The sequence below is a fragment of the Embiotoca jacksoni genome, unplaced genomic scaffold (assembly GCF_022577435.1).
Source record: "Embiotoca jacksoni isolate LCO1_2020_lvr unplaced genomic scaffold, fEmbJac1.0.p SCAF_3, whole genome shotgun sequence".
In the NCBI taxonomy this organism is placed as follows: Eukaryota; Metazoa; Chordata; class Actinopteri; family Embiotocidae; genus Embiotoca; species Embiotoca jacksoni.
Window position 1 is genome coordinate 18,114,997 of NW_027185381.1, and position 22,465 is coordinate 18,137,461.

General features: G+C 40.0%; 1 protein-coding gene across 10 annotated transcripts; it reads right to left on the reverse strand.

Annotated features, from left to right (window-relative positions):
• Window positions 1–1,202: 1,202 nt before the first annotated feature.
• ppfibp1b (PPFIA binding protein 1b) lies at window positions 1,203–22,075 on the reverse strand. 10 transcript variants are annotated; one of them, XM_069162353.1, is made up of 29 exons: window positions 21,923–22,075; window positions 18,428–18,497; window positions 16,506–16,587; window positions 15,585–15,790; window positions 14,686–14,775; window positions 14,443–14,556; window positions 13,928–14,059; window positions 12,966–13,058; window positions 12,175–12,267; window positions 11,328–11,445; window positions 11,118–11,162; window positions 8,816–8,877; window positions 8,626–8,710; window positions 7,999–8,138; window positions 7,419–7,516; window positions 6,461–6,521; window positions 6,044–6,218; window positions 5,584–5,616; window positions 5,049–5,190; window positions 4,773–4,904; window positions 4,384–4,534; window positions 4,138–4,249; window positions 3,903–3,991; window positions 3,462–3,584; window positions 3,182–3,307; window positions 2,907–3,095; window positions 2,594–2,758; window positions 2,292–2,357; window positions 1,203–2,202 (listed from the first exon to the last, which is right to left on the reverse strand). In XM_069162353.1, the coding sequence occupies exons 3-29, from the start codon at window positions 16,573–16,575 to the stop codon at window positions 2,119–2,121; spliced, it is 2,994 nt and encodes a 997-aa protein (XP_069018454.1). In that variant the 5' UTR covers window positions 16,576–16,587; window positions 18,428–18,497; window positions 21,923–22,075; the 3' UTR covers window positions 1,203–2,118. The 10 variants fall into 10 exon arrangements, with proteins under 10 accessions (XP_069018454.1, XP_069018453.1, XP_069018455.1 ...); XM_069162352.1 differs by lacking the exon at window positions 18,428–18,497; XM_069162354.1 differs by lacking the exons at window positions 18,428–18,497; window positions 21,923–22,075 and adding an exon at window positions 21,611–21,628.
• Window positions 22,076–22,465: the final 390 nt, after the last annotated feature.

The window sequence follows — 22,465 nt, forward strand, 5'->3', positions numbered from 1 at the left end:
TAAGGCTGGCATTTTTGGCCCACACTGGGTTTATCCTGCCTAACTCATAATGTCCGGCTCATAATCAGTCTTTTAATGAGTTGTGATAAAGAGGGGAAAAAAGAAAACCTGACAAGGAGATAGAAAGGAAGAGACGTGAGGGAACAGGAAGGATGAAAAGATCAAAGATGAAAAGTGACTGTAAGTGAAGGAAGGAGAGACTAAACCGTAAAGAAAAATGAACAGGCGAGAATAAACTTTTACATTAAGGCAGAGAACAGATGCAAAAGAGAAAGAATAAAATAAGAATAAATCACTTGTATTCTCTGAATATTTTAAAGGTCACTCCTGCTGATCTGCATGTATTTTTGAGAGAGAGGAAACAAGAGAATAATTGATTCAAAAAAGAGATGACAGAAAAACCTGAGCTGCCACTTTAACTGAACTTCAAGCAAGTCACATGTTACAACATTAACTTTTAATATATTTGAATATAAAACGTTAAGACGAAATGTCTCAGCTGGCTTCTACTGTTTAGTTTTCAACTTGATCTTATGTGTTCGAAAATCATGGGTTTCAAATTTTAATCTTCAATCATCAAGGTTCTTTACAGACTGTGTACAGAGTGCAAACTACATCCTGTGCCAGCCTTTTTCAAATTTCCGCTTCGGTGCTATACCTCACTAGGAGTTTGTGTGTCTCCTCTGTTACACTTTTTAACCAAAGGGCAGAGGATTTTTTTTTTTTTTATACATCAGAAGTTGCATTGCACAAAAAAAAAAAGAAAAAAAAGTCAGGTCTGGTTCCCATAAAAGCCGCCCGTCTCCTCTCCCTTATGTTAGATCAAATAGTTTCCTTTCAAATGAATAGTGTAGATACCTCTGGATGGTTTGTCATGCCATGCTTCATTATCCTGTCCTCTTCAGTCTCCTAACGTACTGCTCCTGTCCTGCAGCTTTTTCCAAACAATCAGTCATCGTGATCAAAGTTGAGCTAAAATATAAATACAGACGAACGCAATTGACATATTGCCTTCGATTCATTGCCTTGATCCGAGTTCATGATTTCAAAATTACACACCCTGCTCAACTCTTATAACAGCCACGTTTTTAGGACACGTAGTTTGATCTTCTTTTCCGAAGTGAAATAAACGAGCAACTATCTCGGGGGTTCCCTCTGCTCCCAGTATGTTCTGATTGTGTCCATTTGAGGAAAATACCAACTTATTTAAATTACTTTATTGATCTTACTAATTGTATAAGTGTAGAAAAAACAAACAATACAATACAATCTAATTTTTCAGGTGTGGTCGAAAAAGAAACATCATTACCTGACATGATCTCATCTCACGAGTCTTTTATAAACTATAACATTTTCCCAAAAAGAACTTTTCGGTTTCCGTTTAAAAATCAATTTAGGGTAAAAATAAGAAAAATGACAAGCTCTTATAAGAATGAACTGGATCTCAATACCATGCAATGATATGCATTAGGCTTTGTACTGTGTATGTATATGTGCAAATGCATGAGTACTACTGAATATCTTCAGAATAGGATAAAATATAAGACCATTATTATTTAATTAGCATAGTTCAGTTGTGTACAAAAACATAGCAGCTGTTTGGAGTTATTACTTATTCTAACTTTGAAAAAAATGGGAACATTTTCTCAGCATATTATTTCAATGAAGTCCATCTCTTTCTTCCAATATCTCTACAGTCAGCAATTTCAAAGACATATATTAAATCTATATTGGCATTTTCTAGATGTCATTTTTCTGCTGGTTGACACTTCAATTCTGTCATTAACACAAAGTTGCCTGTAAATAACAGAGTACAAAATAACTCCAGAAACCAGCTGGCAGGCGAGCAGTGGTGTTGTCCTAATGTTCCCTCTGACATCAGACGACAGTACTGGAGACAAAGATCAGGAGAAATAGTGGCTACTGGACTCTGGGCTTCCACAACACTGTTGTTTAAAACAGACAGAAACTGTAATACTTTTGGCTCTTCCTCGAATGGAACACTAAAAAGAAATGAGGGCGCATTCTTGGGGTGTGTTGAGACAAGTCTGTGTGCAAGTGGAGAGGGTTGGCACAGAGTTTCATTCACAGCAGGACCAGGTCTGATGCTTGACAGTCTCATGCATTGGAGTCCTCATCTGTTACGCTGGGGTTTGGTGAATTTGAGATCTCATTGAAGAATTCATCATCTTTCAGCATGCTCTGGTAAAAGGCACGATAGAGGAAAACATTAATTCCACAACAAAGAGAAGCAATAATCAATGTGCTTTTCTCAACCTTTGGATTCTTACCGTCAGATTTTGAATTCCTTCAGAGAAAGCTCCAATCTGTCTCACAGTTCCCTCAGAGTCCTCCATCTGGGAACAACAGACGCACAACTCAATAAAGTGAGACTCACAACAGAATATACAGGAACAGACCAGATATCCACTGAATACATATCTGAAAAAAAAGTCAAGACTCAGAACAATACATATCATGCGCGTGGTCAAGTAACAAAAGTGGATATCACATATTGTAACTGCATTTAGCAATAATTATCCATGTTTTATGTAACAAATCATCCAAAAGGCTCTTTGAAGAACAAGCTCACCTGTTCTAGCCGGTCAAGGTCATCTTCATAGATTTGGAGCTCAAATCCTTTCTGGAAGCTTCGTCCCTTTGGCATCTCCACATCCATCGGACACACATACTCCTCATTCTCATCATGCTTTTTCTTCCTCAGACTGCCAAAGTTACCAAATGACAGTTTCTTTGGCTGGAAAAAAAACCAAAACAAGAAGAGAGAAGATAAAAGGATGCAGTGTATTAGTTTTATACAGCTACATTTATGTATCCCCATTTTGGAGAAATACTTAAGAGTATTGAGAGAATAGACCGTCTATCCTCAGGAAATAATGCATTACCTTGACCTTAGTGGTGGCAGTAAGTAAAGTGTAGTCTGGGTTTTCAAGACACTCCTGTTTGAGCTGCTGGGCCTCTGAGCCAATGAGCAGATTGAAGTGTGTGGCAAGGTGGCGGCGCAGGAGAGTCTTGTTCGGGGGGATGTTCAACAGCAAAGCCATGGTCTCCACGTTGAACCGTGGCTCGAGAACCTGAGCAGGTGGCAGACGTATTAGGAGTGGACACATTTCAGTAGAATAAATGCGTCCCAGGGAAACTTGACACCTCACACTCTCACCATTAGACCTCCATGCACGCCGCTGCCTCTCAGGTTGGGAGCATATTCGGCGAGGTCCACAGACCGCAGCCACTCCATCACCCTGTGGTTGGTCCACTGGGATATCTCTGCAGGTGATATATTGTTCTGTGGACGCAATGTGCAGAAAAAAGATGAATAAATCACAAATTAGAGACTGGGATTATGTTTACACACTGCAGTGCATTGTAAAGTTAATATATCAAAGAGGAGAACAGACTGCTTAGCCCTGTCAAATCATCTTTCTGTCAAGTGAACGCACCTCGTCTGATGGCCTTCGACGCAAACAATTGGGTTCATAGTTGTTGAGTCGGAGAACCTGAATAGCTCTCTTGATACTGAGGTGATGCAGGACACTTCCCACCTTCAGAGAAAGCAGGTCATCCTAAGGGACAAAGCAGTCAAAGCATCAATCAATGACAAACTATCAAATTTAAGCAAATGTAAAAATTCAGTTGAGGCTTAGCATTAGTTAGTTGCAGGAAAAATTAGTCTTTGGTACAACTGTAAAGAAATCCTAATTTAAACAGGGTCAGAGGCATCAGCGTTGTCTCAAATATCACAGCGGCCGAGACCAGGCCGCCTCCAGTGGAGCTCATCAGAGTCTCTGTGCAATAATCCTAACTTGAGATGGCACTGGAGTCGTCGTGCCTACTTATCTGCAGGCGCTGTGAAGGGAGTTCACGTCTCTGCCAACACTCACCACTGTCATGTAGTGTAGCGTGCGGCCGTCCACCCTCCCCTCATCAAACTGGGTTTTATACTGAGGCAGGCCGATGTCATCCAGCCATCCTGAGAAGAATTGGAAAGAGGAATAAAAAATAACTTAACACTGAAGTATGAATCAAATTATAACTGAATGTAAATGAATAAAAACGTAAACAAACATAAAAACGACAGTAGAGCTCCGATAACTTGACTCATGTCGTCGTACTCACTTGTCACCCAGTTGTAGTCCAGCTTTCCCTTATTGTCCTCCTCCTCTGAGCCGAGGGCCTGCAGAGCCAGCTGTAGCTTCTTTCTGTGCAGCGGTTGTTTGATGCCCAACTCCTGCACATCCACAAGAAGACAAGTGAGGATGACAAAGAACGTCGCTCAGGTACGACTGAGTAAGTTCAGCACGGCAATGTTTCGGGTGTCTGCCTGTGGTAGTAAACTTATTAAATTCTTCTGCTCCCTCTCACCCTCTCCAGGTCCTGTTGTGAGGCCTGTAGCAGAGTCTGTCCGGACGAGATCCACACACGAGCCATGTTCACATAAAGGCCGAGACCCTGCTCCTGCAGCCAGCCACAGACCTGATCCTTTGACCAACGTGCGAAGGGAGCATCCACATCACTATGAACAAAAGGGAAAAGAAAAGTCAGAAGTATCCACACACACCCTCGTCGGAGGGCAAAACAGGTAATACATGGATGTAAGAATAATTGTGAAATACAGTACAGTACTTTGTTCTTCCAACAAAAACTGCTTTGTCAAATCTCTTCATTGTCTTTAAACTTCAGGCTACAACAGTGATTCAAAACAGGAAACCACATTCTAGCTTTCATTATTCATGCTGAATGCACAGACTCACTTGTTGGCTTGGTGGAGGTCACGAGACCAACCCAGTCTCGGTCCTGCTGTGGCACGCACGCCTCCCCGCTTGAACTCACCCTCTGGTAGGTTGTCATCCAGATTAAATGTGGTAGACTGGCTCCTTTTTAGCCTAAAAAAAAAAACAAGGAATTCAAGTCTAAATATCAAAACAGCCTAACAGTAAAAATCCACTTTCATTATTACTTTACATGAGAGATATTTTTCTAATCTTGAAATCAAGAGTTAAAAGATTATCATGTAATTTTCTACTCACTTTCCAAAGAGCTTCTTTATTCCTTTGGACTTTTTCCTGCTTTCTGGGGTTGTAGGGAGTGTTTGTGTGCTGTCACTGTTGGATGACCTCTGTGGCAGCCCGGCCAGATCCAAATGGTCAGTGCCTTGTTGCTCGGTTTCAGCTGTACAAACAAATACCCAGACAACATCATCAGCATCAGTGTGTAAGATTTGCTCTGATCGCTGGAAAGCTGCTGCACAGAGCCAGTGCAGAGACCCAGAAAACGCTGACACAAACAGATCACGGCTCCAAGACAGACTGAGAGGTGATGGTGTGCAGTAAAAGCAATACGCTCTCTAGTATTCACGCATTAGACATGCTGATGTTGGATTTGATTGGATGGGAATAAAAAAATAATCATTCATTAGTCGTTTTGTTTTAGATTTTAGCGGGAGGCCTTCAAGATCTGAATAAATCCTTTTATCTAATAATCTGGGTTTCAACACAAGCTTGTGTTCGTGGAAGGCTTCGATGGAAACAAAAATCCTACGATGACTTGCAGTCTATACTGTACCTAGCATAGGCGCACTCGCACTCCTGCTGCGGTCTTCATGTGTTACAAAGCACACAACACACGACAGGGTCCAACAGGGAAAGAACAAAACAAGAGGGCAGAAATTATGATTGAAATAATAACGTGATTGGAGAGGCGGAACACAGACGTACATGTGTACAACACACACACACACACACACACACACACACACACAGGACGAAGGGCATACAGCGGCACAGAAACAGACTTCCATAATTAAATGGGGACCACAGCTTGTGTGGGCTGCAAATTACGGTCTTGGTCCATATAGTGCACCCCATGGGTGTGGCTAAGGAAAATATAAACTTGTCTTTGGTGGAGGAAAAACCTCCACAAAAATCTCACCCTCTAGTTTATAGCCAATCAACTCCACAGTTGGCTTAATGCCACACATGATAATATCAAATACATGCTGCCATATCACGTTGTTTGCTCTTACCGAGGTTAGGGGTACTGGTCGTCTTCTTGCCCCCACGTATCTTGAAGAAGCCCTTTCCAAAAGATGAACGGGCCTTTCTTGAGCCAAAGCTCTCATCATCTGTGGTGGTAGGCAAAGTGGCAGACGGACTCACGGGTGGCTTCTCACTCATCTTACTGATCTCTTCACTTGTACTCTGGAGAGAAAAAAAAAAACATTACTCAAATGTAGCGTCTATATCTACACATACGGCGCTGGAGTTTCTGGTGAAGTAAAACATGCTATTGTAAAAGAAGAGGTTTTGGTGAACTAAAAGCAGACCTGTATTTGTAACAAATTACTATTTTTCTTTTGGCAAATAAAAAAAAAAAAAAGGGGACAGTTTTTTCAATTTATAAATATATATTATATATTATATATATACATTTTTCCTTTTACCTTCTCAATATTGCTGCCGTCCTCGTGGTCCTGGCTCACAGTCTTAGGGGTATCTTGGCGGCTGAAATGACAAACCATAACAACACACATTTCACTTATGGGAGTGTAGTTGAGATATGCATGCTTGTCTCACATGGTCCTGAGAATCAACAGTGTGAATCTACAGGATATGATGAACCACTGTTACACACATTCTTTCAATGTGTAACTTAAAGGTTACTGGGACACTTCCTCACACTAAAGACTGCAGCAAAAGGACAAAAACATGTTCCAGCCTACTTACAGAGTACAGCGGTGTGGAGCGAGTGCTTATATATGTGAACGGTTGGGGGAAAATATTCAAACCTCAGTTTATTCTATTAAATTAGAACCACAACAAAATCCTGTAATCTTCAAAACCGAGACGTTTTCTAGTATTTATGATATTATGCCGAGTTGGATTTTGTTAAAGTCTGGTCAGACTCTAATACAATAATGGTGAGCAGTAATTACTGTCCATCTTGTATAGGTGTTGAGCAAACCTCTGGCCGGATTTTTTTGTTACTTAAGAGCACAATACCATGATTGACAAAAAAAAAAAAAAAGAGACACCATTGTATTCATTTTGCACTGGAGTGTGACAGGAAACTATGTCAGAGACAGAGGACAAAGACATGTTAAAGTCAAACACGTGTCACAAGACCACATGTATCTATTACTTGCCCCAGACAAATGTGCTCACCAGTGTCACAAGCTCAGTTGACAAAACCTAAAATCATACACATCGGTTACAAAACCGGCATTTTTTTTTTTTTTTTTTTTACTCATATTCAGTCATATAAATGAGTAGACACAAAAACGTTACAACTTTTCTGTATCTTTGTTTTAAAAAAAAAAAAAAAAACGACATTAGTCGAACTCTGCACACAAAATTTGGAGTAAAGCAATGAATGACAGATAAATGTTCCACATATTTCACCTTTCTACATCTGTTTGTGCCGACTCTGATACTCGCTCTGGATCAAAGGGGCTGGGTGTCGGCGAAGGTTCTTCACACAGTCCATTAAGACTCTCCAGCTAAACATGGATCACAATGAGGAAAGAAGACAGATAGAAAATGAAAGCTCCACTCGGGCCTTAAGAAAAGTCTCAGTCTGCACACGGGCTTTGAGAACTGACAGAAGATGTTACGCAATTAATTGGCTGTCGGGCCCTTCAACAGGCATTTCAAAAGTGTGATACAGATGTGAGGTTTTTGTGAGTGTTTAATGGGATGTGAAGTTGCTTGAGGATTAAAAAAAAAAAGCCCACAGCATAAGAGGATTCGCTTTTTTCAACTACACATTACCGAGACATCATGAAAATAACACAAGCGTTTGTTTCCAGTAGACACTTTCTTAACAATGTTATCTCATATTCATCCCCTTTGAAACACTATAATTTCTAGTGATATTATTTACTGTACATTTCACTTGCTTTATTGTTTGAAACACTGGGTATTTTTTCCAAGACATATCGTGTAAAACAAACTTACAACTGTAAGCATTTGCTGTACAAACCTCATCTGGGCTCCTTCTTTTCAGTTGTTCGACATCTGTAACTTCTTGCTTTTCGGACTCCACAGACATGTGGTTAACATACAAGAATGCAATCGATCCATCGCCAGGACTCTCGACATGCTCAGTATCTTTTGTTTTCTCTGAAGGGGACAATGAATTAGATGTCAGACTATATCATTTGGCAGGTGAAATTTAAGACAAAGAAGCCCAACTACTGTCTCCGGACAGAAATTTTGTAACAGAAAGCGAGAATTTTATAGTGTATAAGAAAATAGAAAATTATACAAATAGACACGCAGACAAAAACCCAAACCAATGAGCACATTTTTTTAAATGGCTGTGAATTTAGCAGCTAAACTATGTTTAAAATATAGGAGCATTGTTTAACACATCAATAAGGGCAGTTTTTAAAGCAGTGCCTGCTGTCCAACATGGCATTTTTATATTGTTCTGAAATCAAGCCAGTGGCTGCCTGGAAAACAGGACATCATTACAAAACTCATGATATGCTTTAAAAAAAAACGACTTTAAACTATCGTGTAAATTGATTAAAACATGCTTTTGCAGTGTACCTACTTCAGTGCTTCTTTATCTTAGACATTAATGTGGTTCAGTACTCAGTCTAACCTTTCTTTCCTTGCACCGACATCACCATGTCTTGAACTTTCTTGTACCGCAGAAGCGACTGCTTTAGCTCCTCAATCTTACGATCCTGCAAAGAAAAAGATAATGAAAATGCAAAAAAAAAAGGCAAATTCAGGAGGAGAGCTGAATCACTTGGTGGAATGCAAAGTGAGTCTCGGCTTGTCGAATGTACCTTTTCATCATTCGCTGCCATCAGCGACTCAACTGCCTTTTTCATTCTCTGCACTTCCACATCTAGTGAGAAATGACAAGGATTTCAGATGAAGAACTGTAGAGTTCACTTCAGAGTGTGAACTTTAAGGAGGGAAAAACGTGGGTTGAGATAATAAGCCTGAACTAAAAGGGTGCACGTAGAGGATTTAATACATTTAGACCATACAAGCCTCAACATTATTGACTGTCATTAGACTGACATCACGGCCACAATGTCTATTTTTTGGGGAGCCTTCAAATGGATACACAACATCCTTGTGTGAGCAGGAGTTTCACACATTTGACTTTTGGAGAACATTTTCATTTTTCAGAATACACATTGACACAAAGCTCTCTGTGCAGTCAACCATCCTCCTCTGTTATTAAAGCATTTTCTCTATTGATAAGTAACCCAAAACAAAGCTACTTCAATGTATTCTCTTTAACACACACACTGTTCAAAGTTTTTTTTAAACTTGGTAGAACGTGTCTGCAACATATACAGTGGCAAGAAAACATAAAGTAACACATGATATTTTAACAATTAACACACAAATCATTGTGTTGTTCTGGTCTATATTGACTAAACATCATCAAAAAAGTTATTTTGAACCCCTGGGCTAATAACATCAACAAACCTGGAGTCCGATCAATCAAACACGATTGTAGGTTGGGGCTAAAGCAACTTTTACTTATAAATATTATAAACAACACTCAAACATTTTGAGATTAATTTCAACAAGAAGCACCTGCTAATGTGAACTGTACCTTACAAAAAAGCAATCTTAGAGGTTTTCTGATTAGAAGTTGTTGATTTGCATAAAGCTGGAACAGTTTACAAAGTAATCTGAGAGAGTTTAGATATTGACAAGTCAGCAGAAAATGTGTCTTTAAATGAAGATGATTGAGTACTGTGGCTACAGAGAAGTGGGCGCCCAGCTAAGATCACTCAAAAAGCACAACAAAGAATGCTCAATGAACCCCAGAGTAACAGCTACAGGCGTAAAGGAATGTGTTTCTAAGGTTTGCCAAAGAACATCTTTACACTACAGAAAGTGACTGGAAAAATGTTTTATCAGCTGAGGAAAGTGAGGTTGAATTGTTTGGGAAGAAAATGCTGTCCTTGATATGCTGTAAAAAGGCTGCTAAAAAAATGAATTCCCTAGTTTATCAAGGTATCTTAAAGGATAATGTCAGGGTGGTTGTCTGCCAGCAGAGGCTCAGTACAAGCTGTGTGATGCCGCAAGACAATGACCCTAAACATCAAAGTAAACCTGCTCCAGAACGACTTCAAACAAAGAAAATCCTCCTTTTGTAGTAGCCCAGCGAGAGCCCAGACATTAACCCAAAAGAGATAATGTGGAATGACCTCAAGAGAGCCGTTCACACCAGATGTCCTGAGAACATGGCTGAGCTGAAGCATTTCTGTGAGGAAGGTTGGTCGACAAAAACCTCCTAAACTTCATGAAGATCTGATCCACAACTACCGGAAATGCTTGTTACAGCTGCCACAGGACTTTAATTTATAAACAAAGACATGAACGACAATTGTTTCGTGTTATTACCTGAAGCACATTGTGTTCGCACATACTTTCTTCCTTGCCACTGTAACATTAATCAGATATTTCGAAAAATAAAAAATTGGACTAATTTGGACTGCTTTTTGAGCAGAGTCATGTTGAGGGAGTGTCGGCTGTGTGTGAAAAATGAAACTGTTCTGTATAAATGAATACATATAGAACTGAAGGGGAAAAGGCACAGATATGAAGACAGTTCTCACAACAAAGATACTGTCAGACAACACTGAACAGGACAACATCAGTACAGGTTAGCAGGGCACACACTGGCTGTTGGTGTGAGCAGGGGAAGGTTTAGAGGACTTTGAGGAGAGGTGCTGAGGGGTACGGGAGGGGATTATTGTTGGAGGACATGAGTCAGTAGGATGAGTGAGCAGCTTGAATGGTTATGACAAACAACACGGTTCATTCCTCATTCCTGCCGAAAACACAAAGCAAACAGTTCTTGTTGCTGTTTTAGGCTGGACATTAAAAACACAGTGACAATGGAGGACCTTGGAATTGCTCATTCAAAAAAACACTGGAAAAATAAAAGTTGAACGGTTTAACTAAGAAGTAGTGCTCTGTGGTCAGGTACGCTCACTCTAATGGGTTATAATGGACAAGCAGAGTTCAGATGGCTCATGCTCGTTCATGCAAACAGGGGTTGAGGTGGGTGCAATCATTAAGTGAAGTAATAAACACAAGAATAAAAACCCCCCTTACGTTTTTCTTTCAGCCTCTTTCTAAGAGTTTCATCTGGATGAGAGACTAAACAGGACAAAACATTATGAAACAAAAACTGGTTGTACAACTTCAGCCTAATGCTGTGCAAATGATAAGATTAAGATATTACTACTCATTCATATTACATAAGGGAGAGACATCATGCATGCTCATCTACACTGTGTCTTGTGATTTGACTGGCTTTCCCACCTCTCTCCATGGGATCTGCGCTGCCCGAGGCCACGGCTTTGAAGCCCGTCTCCTCCTGTAGTCTCCTCACTTCTCCGTCTTTGCCCTCTAGCTGCCTCCTCAGAATGGCTAGGTCCTCCTGTCCAACAGGGGACAACAGTGAGAACATTTCCTCCACAGAGACATCACCCCCCCCCCCCCCCACCCCAACTCAACACTACAAACAAATCACTACACAAAGGTTCACAGACGCTGACGTGGCGTACAGGCACGCAAGCCACACCTGCTGGAGGGGTAACGTGTGTGAGGTGAGTGGGAAGCGGTGATGTCAGGGAGGGCTGAGGATGTAATAACAAATACACAAGCCATTATAAGTGTTTAAGTAACCAGAACAGGAATGAAGCAGAGACAGACACATAAAACTGTATAAGGTTTTAATAGAAAGGGTCAGAGAAAAGGAAATCAGTGGGACAAGTGTAAAGAGGGATAAAAAAAGATACAGAGAAACAGAACTCTGCCAACTCTTGACACAAACCCAAAATTAAAGCATACCTGTGGTTTAAAAAAATTGAGTGTTTGCTAAAACTAGTGCCTTGCAGATGCAAGGAAGTTGTATTTCTGATTGCACTGGGCTTTTTCAATTTTACCGTATTACATGGTTCAGCAGACTAAGTGATTTCATTGTTTGCAAAATATGACATCATTTTGCTAAAAATGGTAAAAAGAAAACTACTGCCCACCAGATTTAATTATTTTTTTGCCTAAAAACATTAAAAAAAAAAAAAAAAAAACAGCAGAGGAGCCAAAGGGAGAGGTCACAAACCATAATCATACAGCAAGCACAACAATCATCCTGAGAAAAGCCAACCTTCATAGCCTGGAGTTTGTGCTCTTTCCTCTGTTTCTCATACTGCATCTGGCCCATTTTGATTTTCAGGCTAGAAAGCTTGGCCATTAGCGACTAGCAGTAGAGAGACAACCCAGGAAAAAAAGACATTAAAGATGATAGAAGATGTGAAGATAGGCGGTCAAGAAGGTGGAATATCCAAGATTCAAACAAAGATATTTAAAGTATAAAGAACATTAATAAGACAATGTTAAAAGAAGACAAATTAAAGTGCTGTTTTAAACTCTGTGGGTTAAAACTGTAAAGGGGATGTTCCTCCTTTCATTTCATTTCAAGATAAAACACAGAAAATCCAACACCATTGTCCCCTGATCAAGGTATCTTAGAGATTAACGGGGGCCAAAACAATTCTAAGTAACTCAATTCAGAGCCTGAAAACAGCCACCAGAATCTCTGAATCAGAATAAATCTTTCATAAAAACAAATCAATCTTATTGAGGTCTGTTAATAGAGCAGACTTGGCATGATGTTTTTTGACCTGGTCACTACTGAAAGACAGCAGCTGTGTATAAGAGCTACATTAATCTAATAGGGACAGAGGGGTGACATGAATGTTTTTCTCGACACCATGAAAGAAGTGAATAGATTTGATTTGATTTGATTTGGAGAACTGGTTCAGTCGTAAATTTGTCCAAATCGTTCTCAAAATTTCAACAACATGAAGGGTTCTGTCGAAAAAGAGTTTGTTTATCTGGAGGTATAATCTCCTGAAGATACATAATGAGCCAGGAAAGAGTCCTGTGTCAACTCACCTTTGTGGATTTAAGTTTCTTTTCGTACTGTACTTTTTCATTCTCCAGGTCTGTCAATCTGTACCGCAGTTCATTAATTTCAAGAATCAAATCCTGAGAGAAGAGAGAGGGCACGTCAGAGGATGGCTGTAAAATAGTAAGGGCCTAAAATACTGGTAACTGGGACAACAATGCTTTTCAAATGGCTGTTGATTTTTCAGTATAAATATCATCATGGCGGCTCTCAGTTTATATCTTACAAATGTGATTTAACGCAGCTAAAATTGGTGTAGTATAGTAAAAACAAACTATAATAAAGCAACAGCAGATATGTTTGGAGGGAATTCCTTAGAGAGTAAGTGCGTAAAGCGGCAGCAGGGATAAACTGAGAGGAAGCTGCTTGTAGAGAAGAGGTGATTTATGTGCTGTGAGGCGGAACATGGACAGCAGCTTTTTGTTCCAGTCGGGTGGAAGAGACGACCGCGCTGGTGCAACAATAACATGACGTGTTTGAACGCTTTCCAAGCTTTCTGCACGGTTCATCTGAGAGCAGATATCTCCCCATCTCCAGTAAACAAATGACTGACATTTTAATCTTCTTAAAGTCTTTGACCGGGGGTGACAAAATTTCATGAAAGTTTTCATTTATAAACATTTCAAACGCTGCAGGCACGTTTCTCATGGCTAGTTTTTACTGAATGTTGACTCTTTCTTAAGGTGCTAGAAATTCTTCAGACTTTTTTATTCTTCTAGTTTAACTGCTTTGAGACTGACAATAAAAAAAAAAAGACACTCACACACACACACAGGTGTTAGACAACATGAATGAGTGTGTTTGTTTGGTGTGTGTGTGTGTATGTGTGTGTGTGTGTGTGTGTGTGTGTGTGTGTGTGTGTGTGTGTGTGTGTGTGTGTGTGTGGCAAAATTGAAAGGACACAGGCAGAAACAAAGAGATTTCATGTCCTGAGAATTAGCTCGCATACCTCACTGTCTCTAAATCTGTCATCAAAGTCTAATCTCTCCTTCTCCATGGAGTTCAGCTTGAGCTTCAGGTTGGACACTTCAGACTTCAGTTCAAGCTTCTGGGTCTCCAGTGCACTTCTGCACAGAAGCTCCTAAAACAACAAATGAAGATTGTCTAAAAAGAACGTTGTGGCTGCTACATAGTGAGTATTGGCAGAGAGGACAACATTGATAGTATGAGCATTGTTGGTGTAAAGATGTAGACATGGAAAGCAGTCAGCAGGATCTCAATAACTGACTGGTACAAGGAGAAGCCTTGATGCCCCTGGTACACACCACACATGTTAACTGACACATGAGCACACTGGTACATTTGCATTTATCGAACACAGTGGATGTTTACTAACAAGAGGACATGAACTCAGATCTTGCAGTTCAAAGTTAGTAGCACCCCCACACATGTGCACCGCGTGTAGTGGCTCTTGTGTGCAAACAGTTTGACTCGAGACTTATTATACATGAAAAGCACACACACCTGTTGCAGCATCTCCTCAGTGGCGTTGAGTTTCTCCCTGTGCTCATCCAAACACAAGTCCAGATCCCGGATCTTCTCTCCCTGAGCCTCCACCTGATCAGTCAGCACACTCACCTACATAGAAGCAAAGTGTTATATCCTTCTTTTAAAAAAAACAACAACCAAAAAATTTTTTTTATGTCTATCTAGCATAGATATGAATTTGAGATTTGAGTCTTGATGGAAGTATTGCCAGACGGGTACCTGAAGCACCAGAGACTCCTTATCACTCTCTAGTCGGGAGAGCCTCTCCTGGTAGTGGTCACCTCCACCCAGAGAGATGTGCCCGTTGGACTGCAGGCACAGAAGAAAATATGGAGTCATTACAGGAACTCTATTAGACCTTTTCAAATGCAGAATGGTAACAGTAAGTTAAATTGTTGTGCTAGTCTAATGATGATCTCAGATGAAATTCTTCACATTGAAGCATGAGTGGCTACACTGCTTTACCCTCGACAAACAAAACCTTAAATGGGTGAAAAGGCGGCTCAGATTCAGACTGCTGTACACAAGAGTGAGTTACAGCATTACACAAAAACTCTGTCTGGCCTGCAGCCCATCTCTCTCCCAGCCACCACTCTCGATTCCTCAAAAAAGTCTGCGTGTTTCTTGCTGCACATTGGCTGTGACGTTGGCAACACCAGCAACTCATCTTGCATTCCAAGGGAACTTGGCAGAACAAAACAATCATGCTTGCGCTCAGCAAACGAGTCGGTTCTGCACTTGTTTGCTAGAGCTGTTCTGCATTCACCGTTTTAATGTAGCACACAGAACAACATCAATCAAAGGCAAACCAGACGCACTATGGCTTGTTTGCACAACTTTCCATCCAGCCATCCCAGACAAAATTAAGCCTTTATGCGGTTAAAAAGCAACACGAGACCAATATTTTACATGCTTTGTTTAAATATAAACCAGTTATGTGACAGTACCAGTAAAAATGATGTGCCCTGAGGCTACACTAATCAGATGAAAAGCGCTCAGCGGGAGTATTTGATGATCCTGTGTTAAGAAACCTCCATACCTGAGCCAGTTTCATAACTAAACCTTATAACAGATTTTAATGCAGCATATATGTCTTTCCGACGTGTAAAGTCTCTCACCAGGTGACCATGGAGCCACTCAACCAGACTATCAGCTGTGGAATCAGGGATCTGGCAGCGCAGACTCTCCCTTTCTTCTGTGTCCATCAACTCCAGGACGCTCCTCAGGTCTTCCAAAAGGTGAAGAGCCCGCAAACTACCCATGAAAGGTGACGTAGGCGACTGGCAGTCAAACAAACCATTCGAGTAGTCCAGAGCCTTGGAGCCTGATGCAAACGATCGCGATAGGAGAGGAAAAAGACAATGGAATTCAAAGATAGACACAGATGTACAATCTCATATATCAAGCTGTAATTATTTTGACAACAACAGACAATGAAACACTTTGTGGCTCATGTTTGGACGAGGATTAAAGCACAAAGTAATAATTCACTGTGACAGACAAGTAATAAAACTAATTGTAATGCATTCCCAATAGTATTGTTGTTGGTGAATTTCAGTCTGCTATCATAAAATGGATTATCGTAAATAAATCCAGTCATGTCATCTGGAGACAATTATTCAAAGCACTGGTTTGACATCTGATCCTCTGGAGCCACATCCAGAGTTTCTAAAATCTTTTGCAACACATTATGGAAGATTTATGTTAATTGTCTATTAATACAGAACACAAGATGGTATTTATACAAATCTAACAATACAGCCTAACTGAGCACAGAATAAATGCTATAACCGCTCTGAAAAACATGGGCGCTGAAGATCACATGATATACATCTAAAATGTCAGCTCTGCAACAAAACCATAAGAACACACCAGATAAAGTCTTATCAATGTTGACTCAACCTCAACCTCTTATGCTTTGACAAAACTGTAAAAAAAAAAAAAGAATAATAAAGGAATTGCAAGAAGATTGTTTTAAATGCTAAAAGTCAAGATAAAATGTTGTACTACTGACGCTTAATGCTATCAGACAACTTTACCTGCTATAATCCCGTCCATCTGCTCCAGGGCAGCAGCCAACATATCGCTGGCATCAGACATCATCTTCATTCACCTGTAAACCTTTAAGAAGCAATGAAACCATGTAGAAAGGTCAGTCTTCAAAACCAATTAGCTGATTGTAGTTTAATCTTTTTGAAAACTGAAAAGCTATAATTTGCCCCATTTTCTTAAAAGGCATAACAAAACAGATAATACACAGGTTTTATTTATAGACTTCAAAAAAAGGTTTGTTGAGTGTGACGCTCTGATAATCTTAGTTTAGTCTGAGGAGACAAGTCTGCTGGTTTATGAGTTTGAGATGTGAATATCAACAGTGTTTGAAAGGAAACACATCCAGTGCAGCGGCTACAGTGGTGTTCAGTTTTCCGGTCGAAGAAGTGCAGTAACATCGGCATTAAGCACGTAATTACAAAAAAAAAAATCGTTCCGCCCGGGAATTAGGCTATAACAACAGTACATCCTCTCGACTCTAAAAGAAGACTCTGGCTGGTAAAATGTTTGTGTGATGGGGTTAGCTGTATAAATTGGTTAAGCTGAGCGCTCCATCTGAAAGGTTCCATGATAACCCGGGTTTAAAACATGAATGAAATAAACGGACATGTTCACTGTTGAGCTGTTCTACTGTCTTCAGCTAAATACTGGAGAGATCGAAAGTAGACTTTGCCAGAGTGAGACAAATGAATAATGTCTTTCAGAATATCAATCAGGACATTTACCTAAAATATTGGCGCACTGAATGTCCTGCCCAACGGACACTGGACACTTTGTTTGGAGCTGAGTGAAGATACATTTTAGTGTCCCAGTCTTGGACATCTGCCCAAACAGCACAGCACTCCCTTTATGCATGAACGTTTAATCAAAAGACTGTGCCGTATAGTCATACACGCTTAAACATGCATACAGAAGCCAGTCATCTGCACACAAACACGCACAGACACCTCTTCCTTTAATCAGCTGCCTCAAATCCTGGGAGTGGCCAACACTGGGATGCAGCACCGTTTTCAAAGTTTATGGAAACCACCCACAGACCTAGCACTGTTATTTCAGCATTTCTGTGGTCACATTTTCCATAATGTGTAAAATAAGCAAGCATGCACTAAAATATATAATTCAACACAACACGCAGCAAGCTGAGAGGAGATGAGAGGACCAGGCATGCTATTGGTCCATAGTAAACGGCTAAGTGGTTTCCAAAAGTAAATTCTGAATGTAGGTAAAAAAAAAAATGTCTACTCAGGCTGCTTACAGTAGCTGCTTACGTCCAAACAACCGCTAATGTTCTGCTAGCATTTTACAATGCTTTTCTACAAAGGTTTGGGACAGATTTCGTCAGATTATGTCAAGAGATCATGACATTTAAACAGGTGTATTTTATGGTGGAATTTAAAAATATCATAAAATATTTACTGACTATTTAAATAACCGCTCTCATTTAATTACTGACTCTAACTGGGCTAATACTGTCATTCACTATTAAATAATACAAAGCCAGAAGCAAATAGTCACAAATTAGAAGCTGAAACTAAGATATAACTTATCTTAAAATGGATCAACAGCAAATTAAGTGAAGACATTCATTATGGTGATGTCTCGGAGAATCTATCCACGCTGGGGTGCATGCATGAACTGGCAGAAACAAATGACTAAGGAAGGGGCCAGCATACTAAAACCACCTACTACACTCAAGCAACAGAAAATCACGAATCCAGCATTTAACAGCAGCCAAAAGTTTGGATCGTGATGACTCCAACTGGAATGAGGGCCTGATGGGCATCTCCTTTCAGTACCTGTCAGTTTTTGTCTTCCAGCAGAAAAGCAAATACATGCAAGGGTAACTCGTAGCTTTCAGCAAACATACTTTAAACCCACCAGGCCAAGACCAGACATGCCATTTTCAAACCTGCTGTCCATGTGTCAGCCAATGCAAAACAAGAGTAAAGACCCTGTCTCGGCATTTCCACGGCTGCATCCTGGATGGACACAGAGACCAGCGCAACGAAAGCGTAATTACAGAGAAGTTCACGCTGTCCTCAAGTCCTGGGAAGCCTCCATAATGCGTTAGTCATATGTAAACACAACAGAATTGTCTAGCAAGAAGACAAAACAAAAACATTTGTTTCAGGCCAGAAAGTCTGCAACTGATCATTTTCTTCATTTGTTCAAAAATTGTTAGAAAGCATAAAAATTTAAATAAATAAATTATATTTTCATAGAGCCCGAGGTGATACCTTCATATTTCTTGTTTTGATAAAGAGGGCAAACCACAAAAATAATTAGTTGAATATAATATATGACAAATAGTAGGAACAAATCTAATAAGCTGGCACTGTTAAATATTTGACAGTTGTTAGAAAAAAAACCCGAAATAATTAATCAACTATTAAAAATAGTTAACATTAATTTTCTAAGTTAAATTTGTGTGCGTGCGTGTACTTGTGATGGATTAAAAGGGAATCAAGGAGATACAGATGTGTACCTGCATAAACCGCAATGTATGCATCCCATCTGTGCAAGTTTGCTATTAAAGGAGACGTCTAAAAAAATCCCAACGAGCTACCATCGCTCTCAAAAACAAAATGTCACTGTCTGCCATTCTATAAGCGCCGCTAACTCCAACTATAGGACACACAAAGAGGTCTATTGTTCATCATAGTGGGGCATTTTGACTGAGAAGCATAAGAAGACAAAGACAGGAAAAAAAAAAAACTTAATTGCACTGCTGCAGTACACATGGCACTTACAGCAACACCTGCCTTCGTACTCTTTTCAGACTAAAATAGCCTTAAAACTAAACCAGAAGAGAAAAAAAAAACATTCAAAATGCAGTCTTGCCCTCGGTGGTGAAAACAACCATATAATTCATAGAGACATGCAGAGAATAATGAATACGAGGGGGAGAGTGGACCACTATAATTGCTTTTCAAAACCTTCAGCTCTGGTCCCTTTAGGCAAAGCGAGCCATCATAATCCATTCTCACTGGACACTCTACGGAGAGCTCAAGTGTTCCTGGTACAACAACAAAAAGAAGAAGAGAGGATCGAGTAATTCTTCAGTCCCAGATGACCAGTGAACTATCCTTCTGCGTATGCACAGGAAACAGAAAACATAATAGAGGCCTCAGGGTCACTTGTTTCTGAGGGGAGAGACGGTTTACAGCCATTACAACCAACTTTAACAGCCTGTGTTGAGATGAGTTGCTATGGAGGTAAAAAGACTTGAAGAGAGAGGAATTTCTGAACCAGGCACAAATCATACAGAGGTTTGCTTTACTTCTTCTGTTTTTAACCAGGTATGGTGACGTTTTCCATGGTCACAACATGATAAATCAAAGTCTCTCCATATAATGCCACTTTCTATGTTTTGACTCATGCCGACCTTGACTCATCCGTCACCTACACACAATGTTTCCACGAGAAAAGCTAAACTCTGGCTTGAATACCTCATCCTTTTTTCTTTTACCTCAAACAGGGAAAAGTCTTTTTAGTGCTGAAAACCTCAGAAAGTGCTGAAGTGTCACAAAACAATGAACTAACCTGTTATTTTGTATCAAACTGATTCACAATTGCTGTTTTTTTAGGCATCAGTGTGGTATATTTGGGATCTAACCATATATTGTTTTACCACACACAAGACGCCGCCAGCAGGACGCTACTCTGGAATAACCTGCTGCTATTTACAACCTGGGTGAGCAGGCAGAACAGATCATTACTAATTTTATACCACCAAACGGCAGGGCCTATACGAGAAGCAGACGGACCCTTTTCTGTATCTTAAGATGGGCTGGGAATAAAAAACAAAATACCTGAAAGAGATCCATGCAATGAATGATGCAATGTAAAAAAAAAAAACTAGGAAAAAAATATATTTTTTTAAATAAAGAGCTTTAAAGTTATAAAATATTTCAACCTCCTGTATGAACATGATTGTGGCAACAATTCATTTATATTGGACAGCAGCACACACATTACATTCAACTGCACAGCTTGTACTTTAACTTGACTAAGAAGTTATTCATCTACGACAATTAATGCAATGAAATGCAACATTGAATAGTGCACATGTGGTAGAGAGGGGTGGTTATGTTACAGGTAAAGGTCCACATACAGTTGTTTTACAATATGTACAAGACTACCTGGGGGTGGGGTGGACGGCTGGTTAGAAACACATTTAAATTAAACAATTCATTTGTCAGGTCCATCCCACATTTATAACATATTTTTATGACCTTGTTTGTTGGCATGTCTCCTTCCTTTAGAGACATAACTTGTATGAAATGTTCCCAATACTCACCATATCACTAAATTTGTTAAATCGCATTTATGTCGTATAATTCCTTAAGTATGGTGATAACATGGTGCTGTGGGGTCTCCCAACATCTCTTAACATCAGTAATTTCTTCCCTCTTTCTTTGGTATTCTTCCCTAATAAAATCCCTTGCATTTGTTGCTGCTGTACAGACAGGAAGAAGCTGATATGAAAGCCCTGGGAGTTTCCCTAAAATGCGATGAACAATTGACAGATAATGAATCACAAATAGACAACAAATGCCATAGATGAGTCTCCTGAAGTGCAGAAGCAGGGTTAATTAATAAAAGCCCCAAACAAGCTGTAGCAGGGCCAATATGTTAAGAGCATCTAGTATCTGGTTTACAGACAAATCTGTTGTTTTGAAAAGCATGTGAAGAAGAAGACCAAACCGTTTTAGAGGTCGACTTGAGGGTAATACAACAATTGATCAAGTTGCATGGCTATAAAACAATAAAAAACAATACAAAAAAAAAAAAAATCCAGATTGTAAACTTTACAGTGTGGATCAGTTCACCTTAGATAACACCACCTTTATCAAAGCTAAATCCCTCTAGTCAGCACCACCTGAAGGTAACATAGAAACAGATGAGATTTAAATGCAAAAAGATGTGGCCTCGGGGACAGAAATGTACCACAACGCCAAAGTAACGTTTTCCATGTCAGAAACATTTATATATATGTTGATGTTTTTGTTTTGTGGTCATGTTAAAACATGAACTACATTACGGGCGTTACAATACACGTTAAGAACACTTGCACGTAACTTTTTCTTACCGTGTTCGTGTCCAAAAAGTAACATAAAAAGGACAATTTAACTAACACTACCCTTAGTTTACTTGAAGTTAGGATCCCCCCCCCCAAAAAAACGGTTTCTCTCTCTCGAGCCCTGAGACACGTCGGGTGCCGTTAACACAACTAAAACAAATTAAAAATGAAAAAATGAAAAGCGACAGTTAAACGTTTCTACGTTGAGAAAACGTGCACGTTCAGCTGCGCGAGCCACAGCAGCAGTTTGTTCCGACTAAACAGGATGTTAAAGTAAAAACAAAACAAATCACAGACCTAAACACCAACGAATTCACTTACCGAAACTCAGCTCGAAGAAATTTCTGTAATTCCGTTTGTTTGTTTGCCCTATTTATTGTTTTTTTAAAAAAAAAAAAAAAAATTCCACAGGATTTGGTTTCTGAACTTCGCAGTGCCCACCAGTACTAACCCCCCGTCCGTCCACATCACTACGCCATGATGTCGGAGTGACAGGGCCGCTGGAAAACTTGGGACGTCATGGCTGAAAAAAAAAAAATAAAAAAAAATCCCGCCCTATCTGGTGCGTTCAGGAAAGCCCGTAAAAATTTGGGATCTCGGAATTTTCTGCGGGATTTACGCTTTCACTGTTAACGCCAGAAATTCACATGGCTAAAACATTGCTCGGAACGCGATGCATCTCCGTTTCTTTGTTAGTCCGTAACGAGTGACGACAGTAATAAACTGTCGCTTCCAGGCTCGACGACTTTCAACATTATACGCGTTGAGGTCAACGATGTGGGGGAACTTTCCGTAGGTTTTGTTGGAACCAGAAAGCAGCATACTCCTTAAAGTCTGTAAGGCTTCGTGTGTCAGCTTTAAACG

Coding starts and splice junctions, on each gene's coding strand:
- ppfibp1b (XM_069162352.1), bottom strand. CDS start 16,575: ATGAAGATGATGTCTGATGCCAGCGATATGTTGGCTGCTGCCCTGGAG. Junction 11,163..11,327: donor CGCAGATCCCATGGAGAGAG/GTGGGAAAGCCA, acceptor TGTCCTGTTTAG/TCTCTCATCCAGATGAAACT. Junction 8,139..8,625: donor GTCGGTGCAAGGAAAGAAAG/GTTAGACTGAGT, acceptor TGTCCCCTTCAG/AGAAAACAAAAGATACTGAG.